Source organism: Gymnoscopelus microlampas, assembly GCF_963454915.1.
Source record: "Gymnoscopelus microlampas genome assembly, chromosome: 4".
Lineage (NCBI taxonomy): Eukaryota > Metazoa > Chordata > Actinopteri > Myctophiformes > Myctophidae > Gymnoscopelus > Gymnoscopelus microlampas.
In genome coordinates this window covers 31913306-31934481 of record NC_139941.1, presented here as the reverse complement: position 1 = coordinate 31934481, position 21176 = coordinate 31913306, and the positions used below count along the sequence as shown (strand labels likewise).

The 21176-nt window shown below is 39.9% G+C and overlaps 2 protein-coding genes across 2 annotated transcripts; one reads left to right on the top strand and one right to left on the bottom strand.

Annotated features, from left to right (window-relative positions):
* Window positions 1-874: 874 nt before the first annotated feature.
* Window positions 875-13157, top strand: myo1ha (myosin IHa). The gene is made up of 31 exons (XM_084054639.1): window positions 875-1009; window positions 1221-1336; window positions 1468-1666; window positions 1770-1850; window positions 2007-2186; window positions 3886-3984; window positions 4077-4190; window positions 4285-4356; window positions 4508-4627; window positions 4863-4930; window positions 5271-5376; window positions 5472-5552; window positions 6878-6969; window positions 7371-7465; window positions 7794-7840; window positions 8210-8290; window positions 8613-8718; window positions 8862-8979; window positions 9065-9178; window positions 9266-9342; window positions 9426-9494; window positions 9628-9712; window positions 9945-10107; window positions 10211-10294; window positions 10630-10723; window positions 10991-11046; window positions 11273-11408; window positions 11600-11670; window positions 12047-12144; window positions 12794-12893; window positions 13023-13157. The coding sequence occupies exons 1-31, from the start codon at window positions 887-889 to the stop codon at window positions 13047-13049; spliced, it is 3072 nt and encodes a 1023-aa protein (XP_083910765.1). The 5' UTR covers window positions 875-886; the 3' UTR covers window positions 13050-13157.
* Window positions 13158-14125: 968 nt separating this feature from the next.
* kctd10 (potassium channel tetramerization domain containing 10) lies at window positions 14126-20426 on the bottom strand. Its single transcript, XM_084056249.1, has 7 exons — window positions 20337-20426; window positions 17637-17850; window positions 16838-17007; window positions 16345-16431; window positions 15658-15710; window positions 15347-15542; window positions 14126-15210 (listed from the first exon to the last, which is right to left on the bottom strand). The coding sequence occupies exons 1-7, from the start codon at window positions 20337-20339 to the stop codon at window positions 14992-14994; spliced, it is 942 nt and encodes a 313-aa protein (XP_083912375.1). The 5' UTR covers window positions 20340-20426; the 3' UTR covers window positions 14126-14991.
* Window positions 20427-21176: the final 750 nt, after the last annotated feature.

The window sequence follows — 21176 nt, the reverse complement described above, 5'->3', positions numbered from 1 at the left end:
CTTCCAAAAGGGGGGAAGAGAGAGAGAGAGAGAGAGAGAGAGAGAGAGAGAGAGAGAGAGAGAGAGAGAGAGAGAGAGGGAGAGAGAGGGAGAGAGAGAGAGAGGACACAAAACCAACAAAAGCAGTGAAAACCTTTGGTCCAAGCGTTGATGTTGAGAATGCAAAAGAGACTGGTGGAATTTTTCCCACTATATATGCCTCTTAAATGTGCCGCTGTTTTCTCCCGCTATTCCAACTCGCACAGTGTGGTGTGTTGGTCAGTGTGTCAGCTCTGAACCGTGTGGGCTGCTCGCCAACATCCCCATGTGCTCTGTGGCGATCATTAGCTTCTGTCTGCTCGTCTGCACAATCACAGGCTTTGCCTCAAAGCCACATAAGACCTCTAGACCCCTTATTCAATAGAAATAACAGGGACCATGTTTGCGCTTTTTCTGCTGCTTTCTCAACCGAGTTCTCCCCTATGGTGCCACCCATTCACTCATCCAGACACATTTATCAAAATACATGTCTGAGAATTTTTAATATCATTGTTATGAAGCCAATCAAAATCATAATTTTGAAGGAAGGAATGAGGAATTCAATGATATTCATCAGCCTAAACAGTTTATAATCTGTAATCCAGAAAAAAGATCATTATAGGAATATACGTATATACATGATTCTCTAATTCAGGAATTCAGCATAAAGCCTTTTTAACCACTTGAACCCCAGCATGCCTATCCCGGCGGAACATTCCAAAAACAGCATAATTACAAGCTCACAACGTCTGTGTTGTGAGCTTGTAGATCGGCTATTTTTGGCAAAGAGATTTGGTGTAGGACGGAAAAAAGCACAGTTGTAACTTTTAACACCTTTGTGTCACTTGTTGCCCAGGGTCAGCTGGATATGGAAGGGGCCCTTATTGCCAGGGACCGAGTGGGCCTCCAAGACTTTGTCCTCCTAGATGAGACTACAGAAACGTCCTTCTTCAACAACCTGAAGAAACGCTTCAGTGGAGACCTCATCTATGTGCGTCTGGGAAATCACTATTTTCCAATTCATACATGGTTTTAGAACCTGTTTGCCGAAAACGAATGATTTTCTACTGGAAAAAAATTACATATATCAACTGAAAATCATTATTTTTGGCAAGTGTACAATGAAGTACACTGTTATCGAACAATGCATGTGCATCATATGTTCAACCTCTTTTAAAAACTCTCTTTTACTGTATTGATAGACCTATATCGGAACTCTGCTGGTGTCTGTCAACCCCTACAAAGAGCTGGATATCTACAATCCGAAACAGATGGATCTCTACATGGGTGTCAACTTCTTTGAGCTTCCACCACATATGTGAGTGTGTACACACTTCACAGTGCATGTTAGATGCAGTACGTATATTTCTGTGTGGGTCATCATAATAACTCATGTTCTCTAGGCTGTCCTGTGAATCATTGAGTTTGCTTTGATTTGTTTTGCTACAGCTACGCCCTCGCAGACAACGCCTACCACACCATGCTCACAGAGTTCAACAATCACTTCATCCTCATCTCGGGTGAGAGCGGGGCAGGGAAGACAGAGGCCTCCAAGAAGATTCTACAATTCTATGCCGTCAGCTGTCCCAGTACCACTCTGCTCGATACAGTCAGGGACAGAATGCTAATGTCCAACCCTGTCTTAGAGGTCTGATTGTTGCTTTTACTTCTCATTCATTTAAGGACTAGACAGCATGCCATACTGTATACTTACCACTCTGCCTCATATACATACTTATGTCTCCCTTCAGGCATTTGGCAATGCCAAAACACTGAAGAATGACAACTCAAGTCGGTTTGGGAAGTATATGGACATTCAGTTTGACGGCCAGGTAGGGGTCAAGAGTAGTTTGTAGTCCTATTGCTTGGTTGTAGTTTTTCACATTAAGACAAATTTATATTTTATTGCCGGAAAGAGTGACCCGGTCATACGACAAAGCTAGGCTAGTTAGTCAAATGAAGCTTTTGAGTTATGCTGCTATTCACAGGGGGATGCGGTAGGAGGTCATATCCTGAACTACCTGCTGGAGAAGTCCAGGGTGGTGCATCAAAATCATGGAGAAAGGAACTTCCACATATTCTACCAGCTGGTGGAAGGAGGAACGGATGACTTGCTTCACCAGCTGGGCCTGGAGAGAGACTGCCAGCATTACTACTACCTAACACAAGTGTGTGCAACGAAACTCTTTAATAATCATATCATCATAATAATCATAATAATCATAATGATATATCTATTAAAGGGGTAGTTCACCCCCAAAAAATATTTTTTCTTATCAATTACACACCTTGTAAAGCCTTGAATTCATTGAGATTTTTTGGGGTTTTGTCACATTCCTGATCTATTATTAAATTGAATTAATTGAAGTAAATAGGAGGCCAATCTTAACAAGAGCAAAACTAAAATTTGAAACGATCCCGTCCTCCCTGTATTACACTGTGAGAGTTGTTTTTGAGTTTATACTGTACATTATTTTTATATCGTTTTTGATTGATTGATGAAATACTTTAGTCAGAAATGTAAACAGCACAAGGTACAGTCAGACATTAAGGCTAAAAGGATAACACAAAAAATGTCCTGGGGAAAAGCAACACAATAATACATGTCATCAACAAATACAAAACATTGTACAACATGTACAAAGGACAAAAATGAAAAGCTGCGTCAGTGAATGACACATCCTTTCTATGGAAATTGCATGATAGATGTTTGCCAATTTGGAAAGAAGCCAGGGATTTACATCTTTTAATGGATGGTGTCAGGGCATTCCACGTTTTGGTGGCAGAGTAGTAGAATGAGAATTTCCCCCTGAAATTGGGTTGTACCAGATCATGGTTGCTCCCTCTAGTGTTGTGGCTGTGGGTGTCACTCACTTTGGAGAAGTAGTTAGTCAGGTATGAAGCTATTGAAGGCACTGTCCCATTGCCTTGCCCATCAGCAATAAAATGTCAACATCTAAATTATTTTCAACAAAGCCAAGCAATAACACAACTATAAAACAGAAACCAAACGACACTCATTGTCCTTAGATCCTTAATCAGGCAAGGAAAACTCCTTCATGGGGAAAAAAAAGGAGCAGAGAGGCAGAGAGGTGTGCAATGTGCGAGCAAAGAACAAAACTGTTAAAGTAACTACTATAATCACACAATAATGAGGGCAATAATACATGTATAAAGAAATTAAGAGCAGTAAGAAATAAAACAGGGAGGGTGATATTGGTCATTGCACGTTCTCCTACGGGCTGGGCGGCACCTGTCAGCGGGGAGTGTTGGATCAGGACAAAGGCCCTATACGGCCTACGTCCTCCCGATGGAGGCTCCTCACTGGCAGGTGAGTCAGTAGGATACAACAGCAGTGACAACACAGAAATGTGTGTGGGGAGGAATGAATTGGCATAACGACCAAATTGGGGAGAAAAAGTTGGTAAAAACATAATTGTCTATCTAAATTTATTTTTTAAAAAGCAGAAAAAAGAAATACATTAAGAGGGTCAAACAAAAAAATGACAACAAATGTCAATCTATGAATATGCCTCTTTTTTTTTTTTTTTAAAGAAGTTACTTAAAAGAAGATTTAGCTCCTCACGCAGGTCATTCCAGAGCCCTGACAAGTTCCCACTTGAGGACCTCAGGCTGCACACAGGCTCATAACTCACACATGTAATTAGGAGCAAGGCCATGAAGTGCAAAGTGCCTTAAACGTAATCAGTACATTTTTTAAATCAATCCTAAAGTAGACATGCAACCAGTGTAGGGAAGTTAAATAGGAGTCAAATATTCTTTTGTATTACAGTATGTTCTCTCTCTTCTTAACACTGCTATGGACTCAGTTTCATCTGTTACTATGCATGCTTTTCTTTCTGACAGGGGGAGTGTGCCACTGTGGCTTCCATCAACGACAAAAATGACTGGAAGACGGTCAAAAATGCACTGCAGGTCATTGACTTTGATGAGAGTAACATTAATGTAAGTTGAATACTAGATGCTGTTGTGTGTTTTCAATGGATCACTTTTCCCACTTTTTATGAAACGGTTTACTAATATTTATTTCTATGCAGCACCTGTTTGGCATCGCTGCAAGTGTTCTCCACTTAGGGAATGTTCAGTTTGAGTGTGATAGCAAAGGCTATGCCACCTTGGACAACAATGCAGAGCTGGGTTGGGTCTCAACAGTAAGCCTACAGTATAAAGTCCAGTCATTTCTCATCATTACAAAATATTGTTCAGTGTTCTTTTAAGAACATCTTGTGTCATTTTTCTCTATAGCTACTAGGAGTTAATCCACAAATGCTCCAAGAGGGACTAACATACAGGAAGATTGAAGCCAAAATAGATCAGGTGACAGTCTCTGCAATTTGGCTAAAACTGGTTGTATCAGTCGTAGCTGCATTAAAAACTAACATGGACTAACTTTGTTTAAAAGGGTTCAGCAGACATTCAGTGTCACTCATCATTTAAAACACATCCGTTGTCTCTTTGAACTGTAAAGGTCCTCACCCCCTTTACAATAGACCATGCCATCTATGCCAGGGATGCCCTGGCCAAAGCAATTTATGGACGGACCTTCACCTGGCTGGTCAATAGGATCAATGAATCCCTGGAGAATAAGGTTAGGAGAATTAAAGGCTAATATATACTTTGACGCACTCCAACTGATTCTCTCAACAAAAATGATGTCATTTCAACAGAGAAAAGTGTTGCCATTGTCACACATGTTTTTCTTTTGTATGAAGTTTAAATTACAGTAACTTTACTGTAACTGTAAATAGATCAATGAATATAAGCATGTATTGCCTGCCTCCATATGACCATTGATTGAGTCTTTTTGTGTCATTTTCTGTTAGGACCCCTCAAAGAAAACCGTTATAGGGCTTCTTGACATATATGGCTTTGAGGTTTTCTACGTAAACAGGTAGGTTATGTCCACCCTGCCATTGCCTCACATTCTGACCTGCACAGCCTTTATCAAGATTCTTCATTTACCATGTTAGTAAATGTGTTAGTTATATTGCATTATTCCTGACTTACTGAGATGATATGCTTGACACTGCAGTGCTTAACACTGGGTGACATCCGTCTCGTGCACGTGAGATGTATATATCACCCAGTGTTAAGCGCTGCATCTGGCATTCAGGAAGAATTCATAGAACTCGTTTAGTCTTTAAACTCTTTTAATGTAATGCTCACTATTCTGTTCTACTTGACTAACTGCACTGAAATTTGCCTATTTGTCATTACTTGTTTCCATTCAGCTTTGAGCAGTTCTGTATAAATTACTGTAATGAGAAGCTGCAGCAGCTCTTCATCCAGCTGACACTCAAGGCTGAGCAAGAGGAGTATGAGGCTGAGGATATTGAGGTAAAATTAACAACTGAGGAACTGATAATTAGCCATTGGTTGTGTGCATCATTCCTTGATTGCTTCATTCTGCCATGTGCTTTGCTATCCTCCAGTGGGAGCCAGTGCAGTTCTTCAACAACAAGATCATCTGTGACCTTGTTGAAGAGAAGCACAGAGGCATCATTTCAATACTGGTGTGTACTGAGGAAATTAAACTATGACTTTCATCCAGTACAATAGTTCAAATGCTGAATACATAATTTGTGTGAAAGCAATGAGGGGTGTGCAAATTCTAAGACCTTTGATCCTTTTGCCAGAAATAATTGCTTCAGGCAGAGCCTACTGATAATTCCCACCCACAATGATTTCATGAAAATCATGACATAGATAGATAGATAGATAGATAGATAGGTAGGTAGATAGATAGATAGATAGATAGATAGATAGATAGATAGATAGATAGATAGATAGATAGATAGATAGATAGATAGATAGATACTTTATTGATCCCCGAGGGGAAATTCAGATATCCCATAGCTCATACAGGCAAGGTTAGTTAAAAACACATCACAAAAAGGGGGGGGGGGGCACATTTTCGACCAACATACTCTATCTCTTCAGGAAAGTCAACTGATCATTTACACCAAGGTTCATAAAAATCCACCCATCCGATTTACCTTGACCTTGAGTGTGACCTTGACCTTTGATCATTTGACCCAAAGGTTAATAATCAATTATTTATTTACCAGGGACAGTGCACATTAATCAACATTTCAGGTTTCATATCCATTTCAGAGCCAGAGTTAAAAGTCAAAAGCTATTTTCATCTGTAGTACTAGTCCCTGAGCAGGCTGTTAAAAGTGGATTTATAACTACTAATACAATACGAGACAAATAAATTACAGTAAAATATGAAAGATGACACCAGTGACAAATAGAGCTGATAATTACCCATGATACATTAAAGGTGGGGAAAGAAGCCTAGCCAATAACCAGACCACTGACCGATATGTTGTGCCAAGTTTGGAGGCAGTTGGAGTGCTTGTGTGCTGGCCAACCCCTGACGAACACCATGGCTAGGCCATTCTAATTATAGGTGTGGGATTACAAGTTTGGTTTGCTTTAAGCCATCTCTTAAGGTTGAATTTGAAATTAAAATAATTGGTGGTCTCTCTTAATTCGGTTTCTAACAGAGAAGACAGTTTTGTCTGTATGGTACAATACAGTCCCCTCTGGTAGTTGCCATTGATGCTCTGCCACCACTTTCCCTTCACCCTATGAACTGGCTCAGTGGAGGAGGTGCAGGCCTTTTCAAAACCTTATGAGACAAGCATCTGCAAAATGTTTAGCGCTATCAAAATTGAATAAATTGTACTTTTGTACTATATGGCAATGGTGATAACTTTGAGGCAGCCTACTTATCATTCCCAACAAGTTTCAGGAAAATCCATGTATCTGTTTTTATTATTTATTATTCACAAATTGTTCAGTGTTGGTAATTGTTAGGCCTATACTGTAGGATGAGGAGTGTCTCAGGCCAGGAAATGCATCAGACCTCACCTTTCTGGAGAGACTGGAGGAGAAGATGGGCAGTCACCCTCACTTTGTCACGTGAGTATATTCTACTTTAAACTATACAATTAAAAAAAGACATGCTCTATCCACCAGAGATCCATCAGAAAGGTGTATTCGCTGAGAAGTCAAAAAGCTAATTATGGACGTACATGTACATTCATATTATACTAGTTCATACCATATCATTTAGAAAATGTGTGTTACCCCTGTGTTGTACATTTGGCCATCTACCAATTACATTAGTTAAATACAATGCCCATCTCAGTACAACCACGTAATTCAAAACTTGAGATCCTCTTAGCTCTCAGGTCCAAATCTGTAATCATTCTGCTGACTGATGGCTTGTCTCACCCACAGTGAGCTGACACAGTAGGACTCAGTCCCTAATGCTTCTCACTCTTCATCCCTCCATGCTCTCTCTACCCCATTGACTGCAGGCACAAGCTGGCTGACAAGATGACACGTAAGACTCTGGAGAGGGGAGACTTCCGTCTCCTGCATTACGCTGGGGAGGTCACCTACTGCGTTGTGGGTAAAAGAAACCTCAATCTCAGGCCCTGTTGCTTGGTTCTTAACCACTTAAGCCCTATTTCTAATAGCGTATATAGCCGGCCTACAAGCTCACAACACGTCACTGTGACCATGTACATCTGCTCTTTTCGCTATTATTGAAAATCAATTTCTTGGAAAGGTTGGACATTTTTGGAAATGCTTTGAAACTTTTGGCCTATAATGAAATGCCCAAAATAGGGATGCCAGGTTCAAAGCGGTTAAACATCAACATGGCTTATAATGTTTCACTGACAAATAGGTACTCATGTCCTAAATCTATCTTGTTTTTGTTCAAACCGTCCCTCTAGGTTTCCTGGACAAAAACAATGATCTGTTGTATAGAAACATAAAAGAAGTAAGTCCTCACAATTCTATCTATCTACTACTGTGAAGAATGGGAGTCAAGAGCGTATTCCTTTCAATTGGTTCCTTAATTATTAACCATCTTGTAGACTTAGTGTAAATAATACAGGAGGGGAATGCAGTAAATTTGGCAAATGACCCTTGAGTATCAACTTAATATAATTTGTTTGTATGCCTGTGTGCGCTCACTCGCGCGCGTGTGTGTCTGTGTGCGTACTTGCGTGTGTGTGTGCGTGTGTGCGTGTGTGCGTGCGTGCGTGCATGCGTGCGTTCTTTAATTTGTGGCTTGCCAGTATTGTCCGAATGCCTGTATGTAGAGATATCTGATAACCTCTCTGTGTGTTAACCCACCTTTCTGTAGCTAATGTGTCAATCTAAGAATGGCATAGTGAGAGAATGCTTCTCTACCATGGATGCAGAGAGCAGGAGGAGACCAGAAACAGTGAGCACTCATGCAGCAACTACATCCTCATAAACACTGAGTGTTATAAGACAGCAACAATGCCACACAGAATTGTAAACCATACACTGTAAAAGCAGAGTGTACAAATGTAACTTAATGGGTCAATTTGGTTACGTTTATATACTCTCAAAGTTACACATGGATAAATGAACGCTAAGGATTTTACTGTGTATATTATAACTTTGACAATATCACAGTTTTCTTTGTCATTACTTTTACAGTTACAGTGTCACAGTCAGTCTTGTGTAAATTGTGTGTATTTGATACTTTTAGGGATTTAACCCCCAGTCTGTGTTTGCAGGTGGCAACGCAGTTTAAGAGCAGTCTGCTGAAGCTGACAGAGATCCTGATGGCTAAGGAGGCCTGGTACGTCCGCTGTCTAAAGTCCAATGAGTCCAAGCAGCCAGGTACTGCAACATGGGGGCTGGGATGTTAAACCATAGCTACAAGTTGGAGGCACTTTAAACTGATATGTTTCTCTATCACTTTCTGTTTCTGCTTTTCTTTCTATCTTTCTTACTCTCTCTCTCTCTCTATACACACACCTCAGGACGGTTAGATGAAACACTAATTAGGCACCAAGTGAAGTATCTGGGACTGATGGAGCATCTCAGAGTCAGGCGTGCTGGCTTCGCTTATCGACGCAAATATGAGACCTTCTTACAGAGGTAGAGCGAAAATTTAGTGTGAATGTGGTGTGGACGTGATGTTTTTGTCCAGTTGATTTAGTGGGTGTTTTGTCGGGTGTCATAGGTATAAACCGCTCTGTCCCGCCACCTGGCCACATTGGAGAGGATTACCGGCTGACGGAGTGGAGGTCCTGGTTCAGCATCTGGGCTACTTGGACAATGAGTACAAAATGGGACGGTGAGAGAAGCTCCTCTCTAAACTGCAGTATGAACGTCTTGCAAATGCATGCTGATTGTAACCATCCTCTTTTTACTTTTGATATAGAACCAAAATATTCATTCGTCATGCTAGGACACTTTTTGCCACAGAAGATGCTTTTGACAGATGTAAACATGAGCTGGGTGAGTACAAATCAACTGCAAAAAATAAATCTTTCAGTTTATTATATTCACTGTGATTGTAATACCATATCCTGAAATTGCAGCGACACGGCTCCAGGCCAAGTATAAAGGATACAAGGCAAAAGGGGAATTCCGAAAACAGAAAGAAGCTGGTAAATGACGAAATCCTTCACATTTATTGTACTGCTTACATATGGCAAATTCTTTACAGTAAGAGCAAATCTCTTCTGTGTCTTTTTAGTACAGGAAAATGACATGTATTCTATAATATTCACTATTCCTTAGCCACTAAGATTGAGACTTGTTGGAGAGGAGTCCAGGCTAGGAAGGAGAGAGAGAAGAGAGCCTGGGCTGTCAAAGTCATCAAGCAGTAAGTGCACTGAAAAGAGTTTTCATTTAACTATGAGAGTCTATCTAAAAACCCCAAAGGGTCAATATTATTTCATTCTACCTTTATTTTTACCAGGTAGTCATTTGAGATCAGTGATCTCTTTTTCAAACATTGTGAGAGGAGGACACGTTCAATATCAATATTGCACAGGTCTTGTCTAATAGGCCACATTGTGGCTTTTCATGAATACACTATTTAACTATCACTTCAGATTTATCAAAGGATACATGACCAGAGGACAAGCAAAACCGACAGACAACTCTGAATATCTGGCCTTTGTGAGACAGAATTACCTGAACAGACTGAAAGGCAATCTGCCAAAAACGGTTCTTGATAAAACCACCTGGCAAACCCCCCCACCTGTTTTAACAGAGGTACAGATATTGATATGAGATTAATTTCAGTTCACTTAAAATTAAAAATGTATTATTTTCATTGTGTTGTTGATTTTGGATTATTTCTCATTTCCTCACCCAGACTTCAGCATTGCTGCGTGCTCTCCACACTCGCACCATGGTGAGGCAGTATGTGAGAGGAATTACACCTCAGAGAAAAGCGCAGGTAATACTGTACTGTGTAGAATCACTTAGTGATTACTATAGAAACCAGTGGTGGAAAGTAAGTAAGTACATTTACTACAAGCTCACAATGTGTCGTGATGCGACTTGCTCTGAGCTTGTAGAACAGCTATTTTACTATTTTACTTTGATACTGTACGTATATTTTGATACTAATAATGTTGTACTTTTACAGTATTGTGATATTGCTACTTTTACCTAAGTAAAACTCTTCCACCACTGATAGAATAGACACACATTCCTGTCCTATTGCAAGGATCATTACAACATTTTGAGATGTGATTTCCTTTATATTTCATATATTACTTATCCTTTCAGATTCAATTGAAGAGCATTACAAGTGCCGTCTTCAAGGGTAAAAAGGAAAGCTATCCACCAAGTATTGCTCAGCCATTTGTGGACACTAGAATCAGTACGTGTTGGCAGATATTTATGCGCAGCTCCATTTTTATTGAATCATTCCGCACACACACATCCACACACGCACACACACACACACACACACACACACACACACACACACACACACACACACACACACACACACACACACACACACACACACACACACACACACACACACACACACACACACACACACACACACACACACACACAATTGTATATTATTATTTTGTGTTTTTTTTCTCCTTCATTTTAATGCATTCCATATTTTTAGGTGAACAAGACATAGATCCGAGAGTCCTACAGATTATTCGGAATGAGCGTATCAAGGTAGATCAGAGATTCCCATTTTACCTTTAAGTGTTTTAGATTAACCCAGTGGTTCTCAAAGTGGGATACAAATGGAAACAAATGGACCCTCAGAGTTATGGGGGTCCTTGAAATTAAAAGGTTTGAGAACCACAGCTGCATTATCGATGGGTTACACGGATAATGCAACAACCGAAAATAACATTGCATCAAATACATATTTGTGCCTTGGACTGTGTTTCTGCAGTACAGTGTCCCAGTGATAAAGTATGACAGGAATGGTTTCAAACCACGCCCGCGACAACTCATCCTCACTCAGACTGCTGCTTACGTGATAGATGATGCCAAGGTCAAACAGAGAATCCTGTACACCTCTCTCAAAGGTCAATCAAATACCAAGGTTGTTTATCACACAGTAAAATCCCTGCGTTAATTAAACTCAGACGATTGTACGGGTCCATTTGATTTAATTTGTACACTCCTCTGAGTTAAATTAAGATTTTACTGTGCAGTTGTACCAAGCATTTTGTTTTATGTATATTATTTGTAAATATTAGTTTTTCACTCATTTCAGGTGTTTCAGTGAGCAACTTGAGTGATGGCATCATTGTATTTCACATAACATGTGAAGACCCTAAACAGAAGGTATCTAATATAACACATAGTTTCAGGGTGGCATTGATATTTTAATGAGAGAAAAGAAGGTCTAGTTTAAGTGAATAATGTGGTAAAGAGAAATATAATATCCCTACTTTTACATGATGACATGATATTAGTAGTAATGCTTTTAGGTAAAAAAAATAACAACAAAAATACCAGAACTAACATATGTGTTTGTCATTGATAAGAACAGTGCCATTCTAAAATGTTGCACAAAATGCCAGCAGGAAATTGCAAATGTTTTCCTTCAGTTTAAATACATATTTGAAGCCAGATGTGTTCTCAGCATCAGAACAGTTTCTACAATGAAAATGTAATAACTATGGAATACTTCAAACAATTGTATTTTTGATTGTTTCAGGGGGACCTTGTAATGCAGTGTGACCATCTGTTTGAGTTTCTGACCAAACTCAGTGTAGTTGCTAACAAACAGAATGCCATCAAAGTGGTTCAGGGCAGGTGAGTCTATAAATTGGATGCCAGATAATCAGATTTAACCATATTAACCACTGTTCACACCGCTACTCCGGTCACGTCCAGGCAAGCGCCACAGACGTATCCAAAGCTATACCTCCAGATTTCTGAACAGTTTACACCTGGATATATATATAACTACAGTATATGACTGTATACTAAACCATGCACCTTATGTACATAATTACCTGTCATTATATCTGCTGCTATTTTACTGCCCTACCCCACTGCTATTTTAACCATGCACCTTATGTATACTGTATATTATGCATCATATGCATATTTGACACTGCTAATATGCTTATATCTGATCTCCTTTTCTGTTTCTTTCTTTCTCTATCTTTCCACCTTTCTTGAAGCTGCAATGATAGAGCTTGTATGATAAAGCATTTCACCCACTTTTTTCTGCACCTGCAAAAAACTGTAATGTGACAATAACATTCAGTTGAGTTGATTAATCCTGGTTTCAAATTCTTTCAAAAATGTTTTTCTATGTTTTTCTATGTGATCTACAAGCTCACAGCATGTTGCGATGCAGCTATTTTAACCATTTGTCATACAGCAAAGTATTTAATATGGCTTAAAAGTGGTACAGTACACTGACTTGAAACGTGTTTTTTTAATTAATTCTCAGCATCAAGATTGAAATTCAGGCGGGGAAAGAGAGTGCTGTGGACTTCAGCACTGGCCAGGAACCCATGGCATACAAGGCCAAGAACGGACACTTGATGGTGGTGAGTAATATTCTGCTAAGACGCTGGCTTTGTGTGCTGCATGTTATATGATTTATGGAGTTACATTGTGCTCAAATTAAACATGTTTGTGATTAAATGCAAAAAAAACATTTGTCTTTGTTGCTACAGGTGTCCATTCGAACCAGGGTGCGGTGACCCATGCAGGGTTGAAACCCAGACACATAAGAAGCCCTGCATATTTCATCAGGGCCGGGGAGACCCCTACGGGGCAGATAGACAAGCTCACAGGATGCACACCTGACCAGAAACATCAGCACCACTCAAGACCCTGAATGAGCATTCTTTTTTTATTCCTCAGTAATACCAGGATACCTCACAATAATCTGTAAATTCTTGGGCCAAAAGTCCCAATCATCTATCATACTTTTCTATTAGAAGGCAGTGGTGGAAGAAGCACTCAGATGTTTTACTTAAGTAAAAGTAGCAATAACACAATGTAGAAATACTGTTACAAGTAAAAGGCCTGCATTTAAAATGTTACTTGAGTAAAAGTACAATTGACGTGTTGGCATCAAATCAGTACAAAATTTTAAGTACCCACATTTATCAAAAATGTTCACACATTTTCAAAAAGAGCAGATCTACAAGCCCGCAATGAGTTGTGAGCTTGTAGATGGGCTATTTTTGAATAGCCAAAATATAAAATAGGGCTTAACTGTATGTTTTGTAATAAATCTGCAAAGTAACTAGTAATTTGCCTCCAAGTCTGAGATATAGTGGAGTAGAAGTATAAAAAATGGAAATACTCAAGTAAAGTAAAAGTGCCTCAATTTTTTTTTAAGTACAGTACTTGAGTACATGTACTTTCCACCCATGTTGGAGGTGTTCCACCACCTAAATGTTCAGATAGTTAGAAAAGAAAGGGATGACCACTGGTGCTATATGCTTCTAGTAAAAGCGAAACCTAGGAATGCATTACATTATTACACTTTGAAAGCACATGTGTATCGAAGCACTGCGTGGTATTCTTACACAAAAAAATCCCCAGTATTAATTTAACTTTTGAGTGTCAAATGTCCATTTGGTTACATTTGTACACTCTGGGTTAGAAATGGATAAATTAACAATGAGGATTTGACTGTGTATATTAAGAATCAGAAAGCATTTCAAGAATTTGAATAAGCTAGATTTACTGCAGAACAATGAAGCCATATGTATCATAATTTTGTATGTTATGAATGGGTATTTGCAAATTAAAACAAGCAAAAATATATTTGTAGAAATTTATTTGTGATAATGTATAAATATATTGTAAAACATACATAATATTATGTTCACGTCTGTACAGTAGACCTACAAGTACTGTGACTGTTAAAAGAGACATAATTCAAACCTATTGTGTGCAAACAGTACATTCTTTGATGAATGCTATGGTGAAGGACAGGTCTAATTTCTCTCCCTGTTAAAAGCTTGTACAAGACAGGGATCCCCTTCCTACCAGGGTAGGAGGTCTCTAGTTTCAGCCATTCATTTCAACCTCAGCATCCATCACTCAATCAACCCGATACACTTAACACCTCGGGTCACAGCTCAAGTTCTGTCCTTTTAAAATGATCACTTTAGGTTAGTGGAATGAAAGGACACTGGATTAACGGGAAATCTGATCAAAGGGAACAAAGGAATGGTATGGTGCAGTTAGTTTTCTGAAATGTTGCATCCACCCATGATCTCTTAACTGTATCAACAGTATCGCATACACAGTGTGATGAAGTGTAAACTAAACCTTAGACTTCTGAGCTTCTGCATACCAACAGTGAGCAGAGTACAGTGATAGAAAGTTGTGACTAACGTACATATAATAAGACAAAGTCTATAAGAGAACATAACACACACCAGCTGACAAGCAGCAACACCCTCAAAAAGGAAGAGAAATCACTTCACCACTTCAAACTAAGGTACTGTATAATGTCACCCATCTCCCCTCAGCATCAGACCCCAGAAAAATGCTGATCAAGATGAGAGTGGTAGTGAAAGAGAGAGGTGCTGGGTTTTGTAAGGCACAAGCATGATCCAAAAAGTGTCCAGGGTCAGAGACACAGGGCTGACAGGTCGGCAATTCATGGTGGGAGAAGGAAGGTCACTGGTGGTGGTGTGTGCGGTCGTCAGGTCGTTTTATATGAATCCTACGGACTCTTTCGATGCGCTCCCGCTCCTCATCCTCATCCAGGTGGTGAGAGCGTCCCGCAGCGCCCCCTGTGGCCTCAAGCAGGGCATTGTCTGGGCCCCTCCCGTCCTGAGACTCGTAAAGGAGGATGTTGAGTGTCTCCTCATAGATTCGTGCCTCAGGAAACTCCACCTAGAGCAAGGTAAGAGGAATGAAGAATTGAATATTTACCTTTTAAAAGGGACATGGACCATTTGTTTGGGCATAACAAGAATATGCATGCCCGGATTGTGAAAAGATGAATATACTGTATATAAAGAAATGTTACCTTTGTCTGCTTCTTCTCTGTGGCGTAAACAATGGAGGTGCAACATACTTCAGCAATCTTGCGACCCTGTCCATAAAATGACCAGCAGCAGATCTCATCTCCAATTACATCTTTGATGAAGAGTACGCGGCCGTTAAACCGCAGCGACAACTTGTCAAACAGCTCAATGTTCTTTAGCATGTTGTCATCGGAATTGCTGCACAAGAGGGGGAAATATTTACATGACAGTAAAGATAATGTGCAGTGTTTATACTATTATATTCCTTGTTTAGAGTTACATGATAAGAAACAACTCTAAACAAAAGTCTCACCTGGTGTATGAATATTTGTTGTTGCTTCTGTTATACAGAAGTTTGACAGTAGGCTGTGGAAAAGAATAAAAGCGTTTTGTAATCTGTGAAGTGGATACGCCACGGTAATTATACTACAATATTTGTCATAAAAAAACACATGAGATGAATCCACAAATCCCTCTAGGTCTGGTTTGATGTTTGCAAGCACCGGACGAGTCTCAGTGTCTCCCAGTGATATTGGTTAATTATAACTATTAGATGGGGTAGCCTCCATCTTTTCTCACTAACACCTGATTTTGCCGGCCTTACTAATACCACATAAGGCTTATTGTTCTAATCTGGACCTTTCTGCACAGTAGCCTCAATAGAACGGAAAGCTCTTCTATGTGCACACAAGATGAAGACAGGATATTGCACAAAGGCTTCTGTTATGTTTGCAACATATTTAGCACAACAGAAAACTAATATATACAGTCATTTTCATCACTGTTTTTCCCCCTTTACTTTTCTTTATGAATGACAAAGTAAAATAACCTCTGTATAGTGTCTCCCTTAGATTTATCACATTCCTATGTGTTTTGGGTTTAGCTTGTGTCCTACGAGTTCACTGTCATAGCTAGTACTACTCTATGTTGAGTGTGTGTTTGCATGGTGTGTGGGTATAAGGGATCATTGACCCCAACGCATGAAGTAAAAAGGCTTTACCTTATTAGAAGTTGCAATTAACCTCTGTTCTTCTTTAGATGATGTCACCAAAGGCACTTTGCAAAACGGCTCATACGTGTCTTTGTTCTAAGAGGAAAAATCATAAGATTAATTCTATTAATTTGCATTGCTGTACATCACACAATCACAAAACAATGACTGCATTTGTATCGTTTATTCCAGTGCAATGTACATGCAGACTAATGTTGCCACCTGGTGGAAGATAATGGAACAGATGCTTAACCACTTCAAACCTCCAGTCGCAGTAAAAACGAGTTAAAACTGTTTTTGCTTTTTTCCGTCTACATCAAATCTCTTTAGCCGAAAATAGCCGGTCAACTGTGTGACACGTTCTGTCAATGTGACACGTTGTGAGCTTGTAGATCTTCTATTTTTGGTTAATGTCCCGCCCAGAATATGGATGCTAGGGTCCAAGTGGTCAAAGTCATGCAGAAAGCCTCTATTGTGCTCTCAAACAGCACAGGGGTTGTACCTGTAAGGCAGCTGTACATTCGTCAGCCAGGCCTTGGACCAAATAATACTTGGATTCAGCCTGCAGCTCCTCTGTTTCCCTTCTGCTGTCTGGAAGTGGCACAGCCCCATCTCTAAGGTAGTTCAGGATTGTGCCAAAGTGTTTCCCACATCGATCAATCAAGATCCATCCTGTAGATGAACAAGTGACAGACAGCTCAATGATTTAGAGTTGTTCCTATACCGATACCAGTATCGGAAAAGTACCGATACTGCCTAAAATACAGGTATCGGCGAGTATGCCAGTCTATGCCATTCCCATACCATGTAATTTATCACATGATGATATTTCATTTACAGTCGTATTTTGAATGTTTCAGTTGATGTTGCACAATGTTTTATACTCTTCCTGTACATTATTATTTTACTAACTAGTGGCTGCACTTTAACAATTATTAATGGTATTTTTTATCCATTCCTAGATGAGTGGTTCTCAAACTTTTCATTTCAAGGACCCCCATAACTCTGAGTGTACAAATGTGTACACTCTGAGTTACAGACATGTAAGGGTCCATTTGGAACCCCTTCAAGGAACCTTGAGGGTCCTTGGACCCCACTTTGAGAACCACTGACCTAGATTTTTTTTAAATTACACACTGGTATCGGATCGGCACCGCCCGATATGCAAGTTATGGGTAACGGAATCGGTATCAGGAAGGAAAGAATTACATAGGTACATCTCTATTTTGAATTGGCACATGCTAAGATCAACCTTATCCATTCTAGTTTGAACATAAAAAAAGAAAGCCACCAGAACCTACCTTCGCTGTCTGTTAGTACCTCCATCCTTCCACTGAACATGGCCTTGAGCATGGTGTCCTGTTTGGTCAGTGTCTGCATTGTGGTGTAGTAGAGCGCCCCACCCACATTCAACTTCACATACTTGGAACTGGGACTGGAACCCTTGAAGGAAGTGGTCCGGGTTGTAGCTGCCGGCACCGCCGAGCTCACAACACTCTCTCCTGACATCTCTTCCTGTGATTGATTTATTCAATACTTTATTAGACAGAAATGTAACCAGCACGAGGTACAGTCTAACATTTGAGCTAAAAGGATAGCAATAAGGTTACTGGAAGAGTGAGCGCCTGAGAAGTCTGGTCAACTTAATCCCCCCCCCCAAAAAAAATATATCAAAAAACATGCTTGAACATTTGATATTTAAAGCGTAACATTTCAACAATTGCTACAAAAACTGAGGCTAGCCAGTCATTATGGCATAAACAATAAGTTGCAGGGTAGATTTAGGTGTGATAATGATGTACCATACATGTGCAAATCATGTATACTTTACATTATTTCAGACTATTTTCAAAAGCATACTTTTATTCTTAACTTTTTCACATTTTATTCTGTGCAGGTGATAATTTTTGCAAGCGCTCAGTTTCAATAACGCAACGTACTACTCCTGCCGCCTCCTGCATTTTGTGCCATTTCGAAACACTACGAAGGACCGTTGGGTGTACCAAGACATCAGAGACACATACTTCCCACAGATCACAATCACCCAAGGAGTTTGAAAACATGACTATTGACAAAAAACTCCCATATCTGCTGGGCGAAGTACAACAATGTGCAAACACAGCAGCAAGATTCATGAGCTGCTGTGATAGGGGAAGGATATCAAACGGAACACAACCATCTTAAAGACTACTTATCATTGTGTGTATTCCTGCACTGTCTGCATCGTCGAGTGACCAATGACCATGGTACATAGAAATTGATTTCTTGGATATTCTACTGTTTAGACTGATGATAGGTTCTTGGTTTACCTATGATCCTAGATCACTATTTGTGTTCAGTTCATGTATGTACCTTGTGTTTTCATTGCTTACTGTAAGTCGCCCTGGATTAAGAGCATCTACTAAATGCTTAATTGTAAATTGAAGAAACTCTGTACATACAGAGCAATTACCTTTAAACACTTTTGAAAAACAGATGCCATTTTTTGTGCACAACTTTGCAAAAGCCTATCCCAAGCTAACCTTTCCTATGTGGATATATATGCTAACTATTTCTGACAGTAAATGCACAATTCGTATGGTTTTGTAAGTTGCAATGCAACAGCTCTGTGTACACATCATTTCTATTCCCTTTTAATTGTACATACATTATTTAGTTTCGACTGTATTGTTCCACTTTTGCTTTGGCAATGTAAATGTATGTTTTCTCATGCAAATAAAAAGCCATTTGAATTGAATTGATTTCCAACGAGCGCTTCCAAAACCCCAACACTTACTTTTATTGACAGAAAGTAGCTCATAACATGTCTATGGTGGATTTTGTTTGTAAACAAAAACTTGGCAGATACAAAGAGGATACTCCAAGTTTGAATGAATATGCCGTCAAGGGTTGGTATTTTCAACTCTAGATTCCAGATAGCAAAAATAGCATATTAGAGCTGTTGCTTGCGGCTAGATTTAGGTGTGGACTTGAGTGAAGGACCACATTTAAATCGTCATAACAAATTGACACAGGGAAGCACAAACGAATGGGGAACACAATTGACGGGTGATTGTGATTGGTGCGGGGTTATGGATCACTCCATCTGCCAATTGTGTGTCCCAAACATTTGTGCGTCCTAAAGGAAGTTTACATATATTCAGTCCTGCACTCATTCCCGGGCCCCTCGCCCGTACAGAAAGTCGTCCGTGTGCAGCTCGTGGAAAAGTGGAGATATTTGACTAAACACACGTTTTCTGGCAGAACTTTCAAATGGATATGAAACTAGAGGACAAAATATGACTCCAAGTCTTAGGAATTCATTATTGGGTGAGTACAGACGGAGTTTAGAGCACTTTTATGGCCGCGCAGATCGTCACTACACAGCGCGTCGACGAGGGTGATCTATATGACTGTGTATTTGGAATACATGAAATGTATGTAAGATCACAGACATTCTAGGGCTAGTAGCATACATGTTCAAATCATGTATACTTAACATTATTTCAGACTATTTTCAAAAGCATGGTTTTGTTCTTAACTTTTTCACATTTTGGGAAATTTTGCCAATTTCACATTGAGGTGCACACTGTGCCCAGACTTTTCAGGTTCCCACACTGACTGCCCACTCTTCCTGTATCCAGCATTAAACGTTAACCGTGTATTGTGTATATCAGCTACCACATGAACACATGTTACTACTTCACCCCAACAGAGCGGGGTGCTATCGTGTATGTATACATTATCGTCGTTCATGCCCTGTATAACATTGACCATAATGATGGTAATAATTAATGTCATTGTCAATGGCATCATCACTAAGTGATATGATTTTCCATAGCTAACGTAGCTAGCTAAACTTTCTTACATTAGCATGCATTTGTCTAGCTCATAGGAAGCAGCTCAAACAAAAAGCAGCACCATGTTTCATTACTAGACGAATCACTAATGACCGTTATGCCCATGTAACGTTAGCGATGTATTCGCATTTGGCTGATCATTATGAAAGAAAATGTATTTACCATAGAACCCGTAACAAGACTCCGAAATCTGAGGTTGCTAACATTAGCCAGCTATTTAGCTAACACCCACTTCCTTCCTGTCCAGCACTGCGTACTTCTAAACATGACGTCACGTTTTCAGTGTTGCCATGGCCGCTTATTATTAAGCCATTACCTGGTTGCTTGTTTCTCTCGCAAAACCTGGCAACACTGCAATTTTCCTGTGTGTGTGTGTGTGTGTGTGTGCGCGTGCGTGCGTGCGTGCGTGTGTGTGTGTGTGTGTGTGTATGTGCCCCCCTTAAAGGTACAGTCAACAATAAAATGCTGCACTGCCCAGTACTTTATATGTGTGGTCAGTTAAATAAAACTATCTCGGGCTACAACAACAGACAATGTTCATATAAATCTATAATGAGTAAATGCTTTGTAGTGACATATCATACAGCATAGGCTCGCAAGGGGTCCGGGGACCCCCAGGGTTTCCTTGGGGTTCCAGGGGGATCCCCAGCACAATCATTTTAACCACTTTTAAGTTGGCTATTCAAAAATAGCAGATGTACAAGCTCACAGCGCGACACGAAGCTTGTACATCTGCTATTCTTTTGACATTTTTGGAACACAAATATTCTCTTCTGGGGGTCCCTGGCAGACTCTTTTCAGATGTGGGGTCCGTGGCCAAATACATATCAGTTTGGGGGTCCTTGACATGAAAAAGTTTGAGAACCACTGTCATAGAACAGCAGTCAATCTGTCACCACGTAATTCTTCCACTGAAAGCGTAACAGAGATAATGTTCCTCTCGTCAGAAGCCCCCCCCCCCCACGCTCTTGTTAAAAACATTAATAACCACCATTAATTATA

What these genes read in the sequence shown, in the direction of transcription:
- myo1ha (XM_084054639.1), top strand. Translation starts at nt 887, where the DNA reads ATGGAAGGGGCCCTTATTGCCAGGGACCGAGTGGGCCTCCAAGACTTT. An exon ending in GAGGCATCATTTCAATACTG is followed by an intron (nt 5,553 to 6,877) that starts GTGTGTACTGAG and finishes CCTATACTGTAG; the next exon opens with GATGAGGAGTGTCTCAGGCC. An exon ending in AGTCACCCTCACTTTGTCAC is followed by an intron (nt 6,970 to 7,370) that starts GTGAGTATATTC and finishes CATTGACTGCAG; the next exon opens with GCACAAGCTGGCTGACAAGA.
- kctd10 (XM_084056249.1), bottom strand. An exon ending in GGTACTAACAGACAGCGAAG is followed by an intron (nt 17,008 to 17,636) that starts GTAGGTTCTGGT and finishes GTTCATCTACAG; the next exon opens with GATGGATCTTGATTGATCGA. An exon ending in CAGAGAAGAAGCAGACAAAG is followed by an intron (nt 15,211 to 15,346) that starts GTAACATTTCTT and finishes ACCTTGCTCTAG; the next exon opens with GTGGAGTTTCCTGAGGCACG.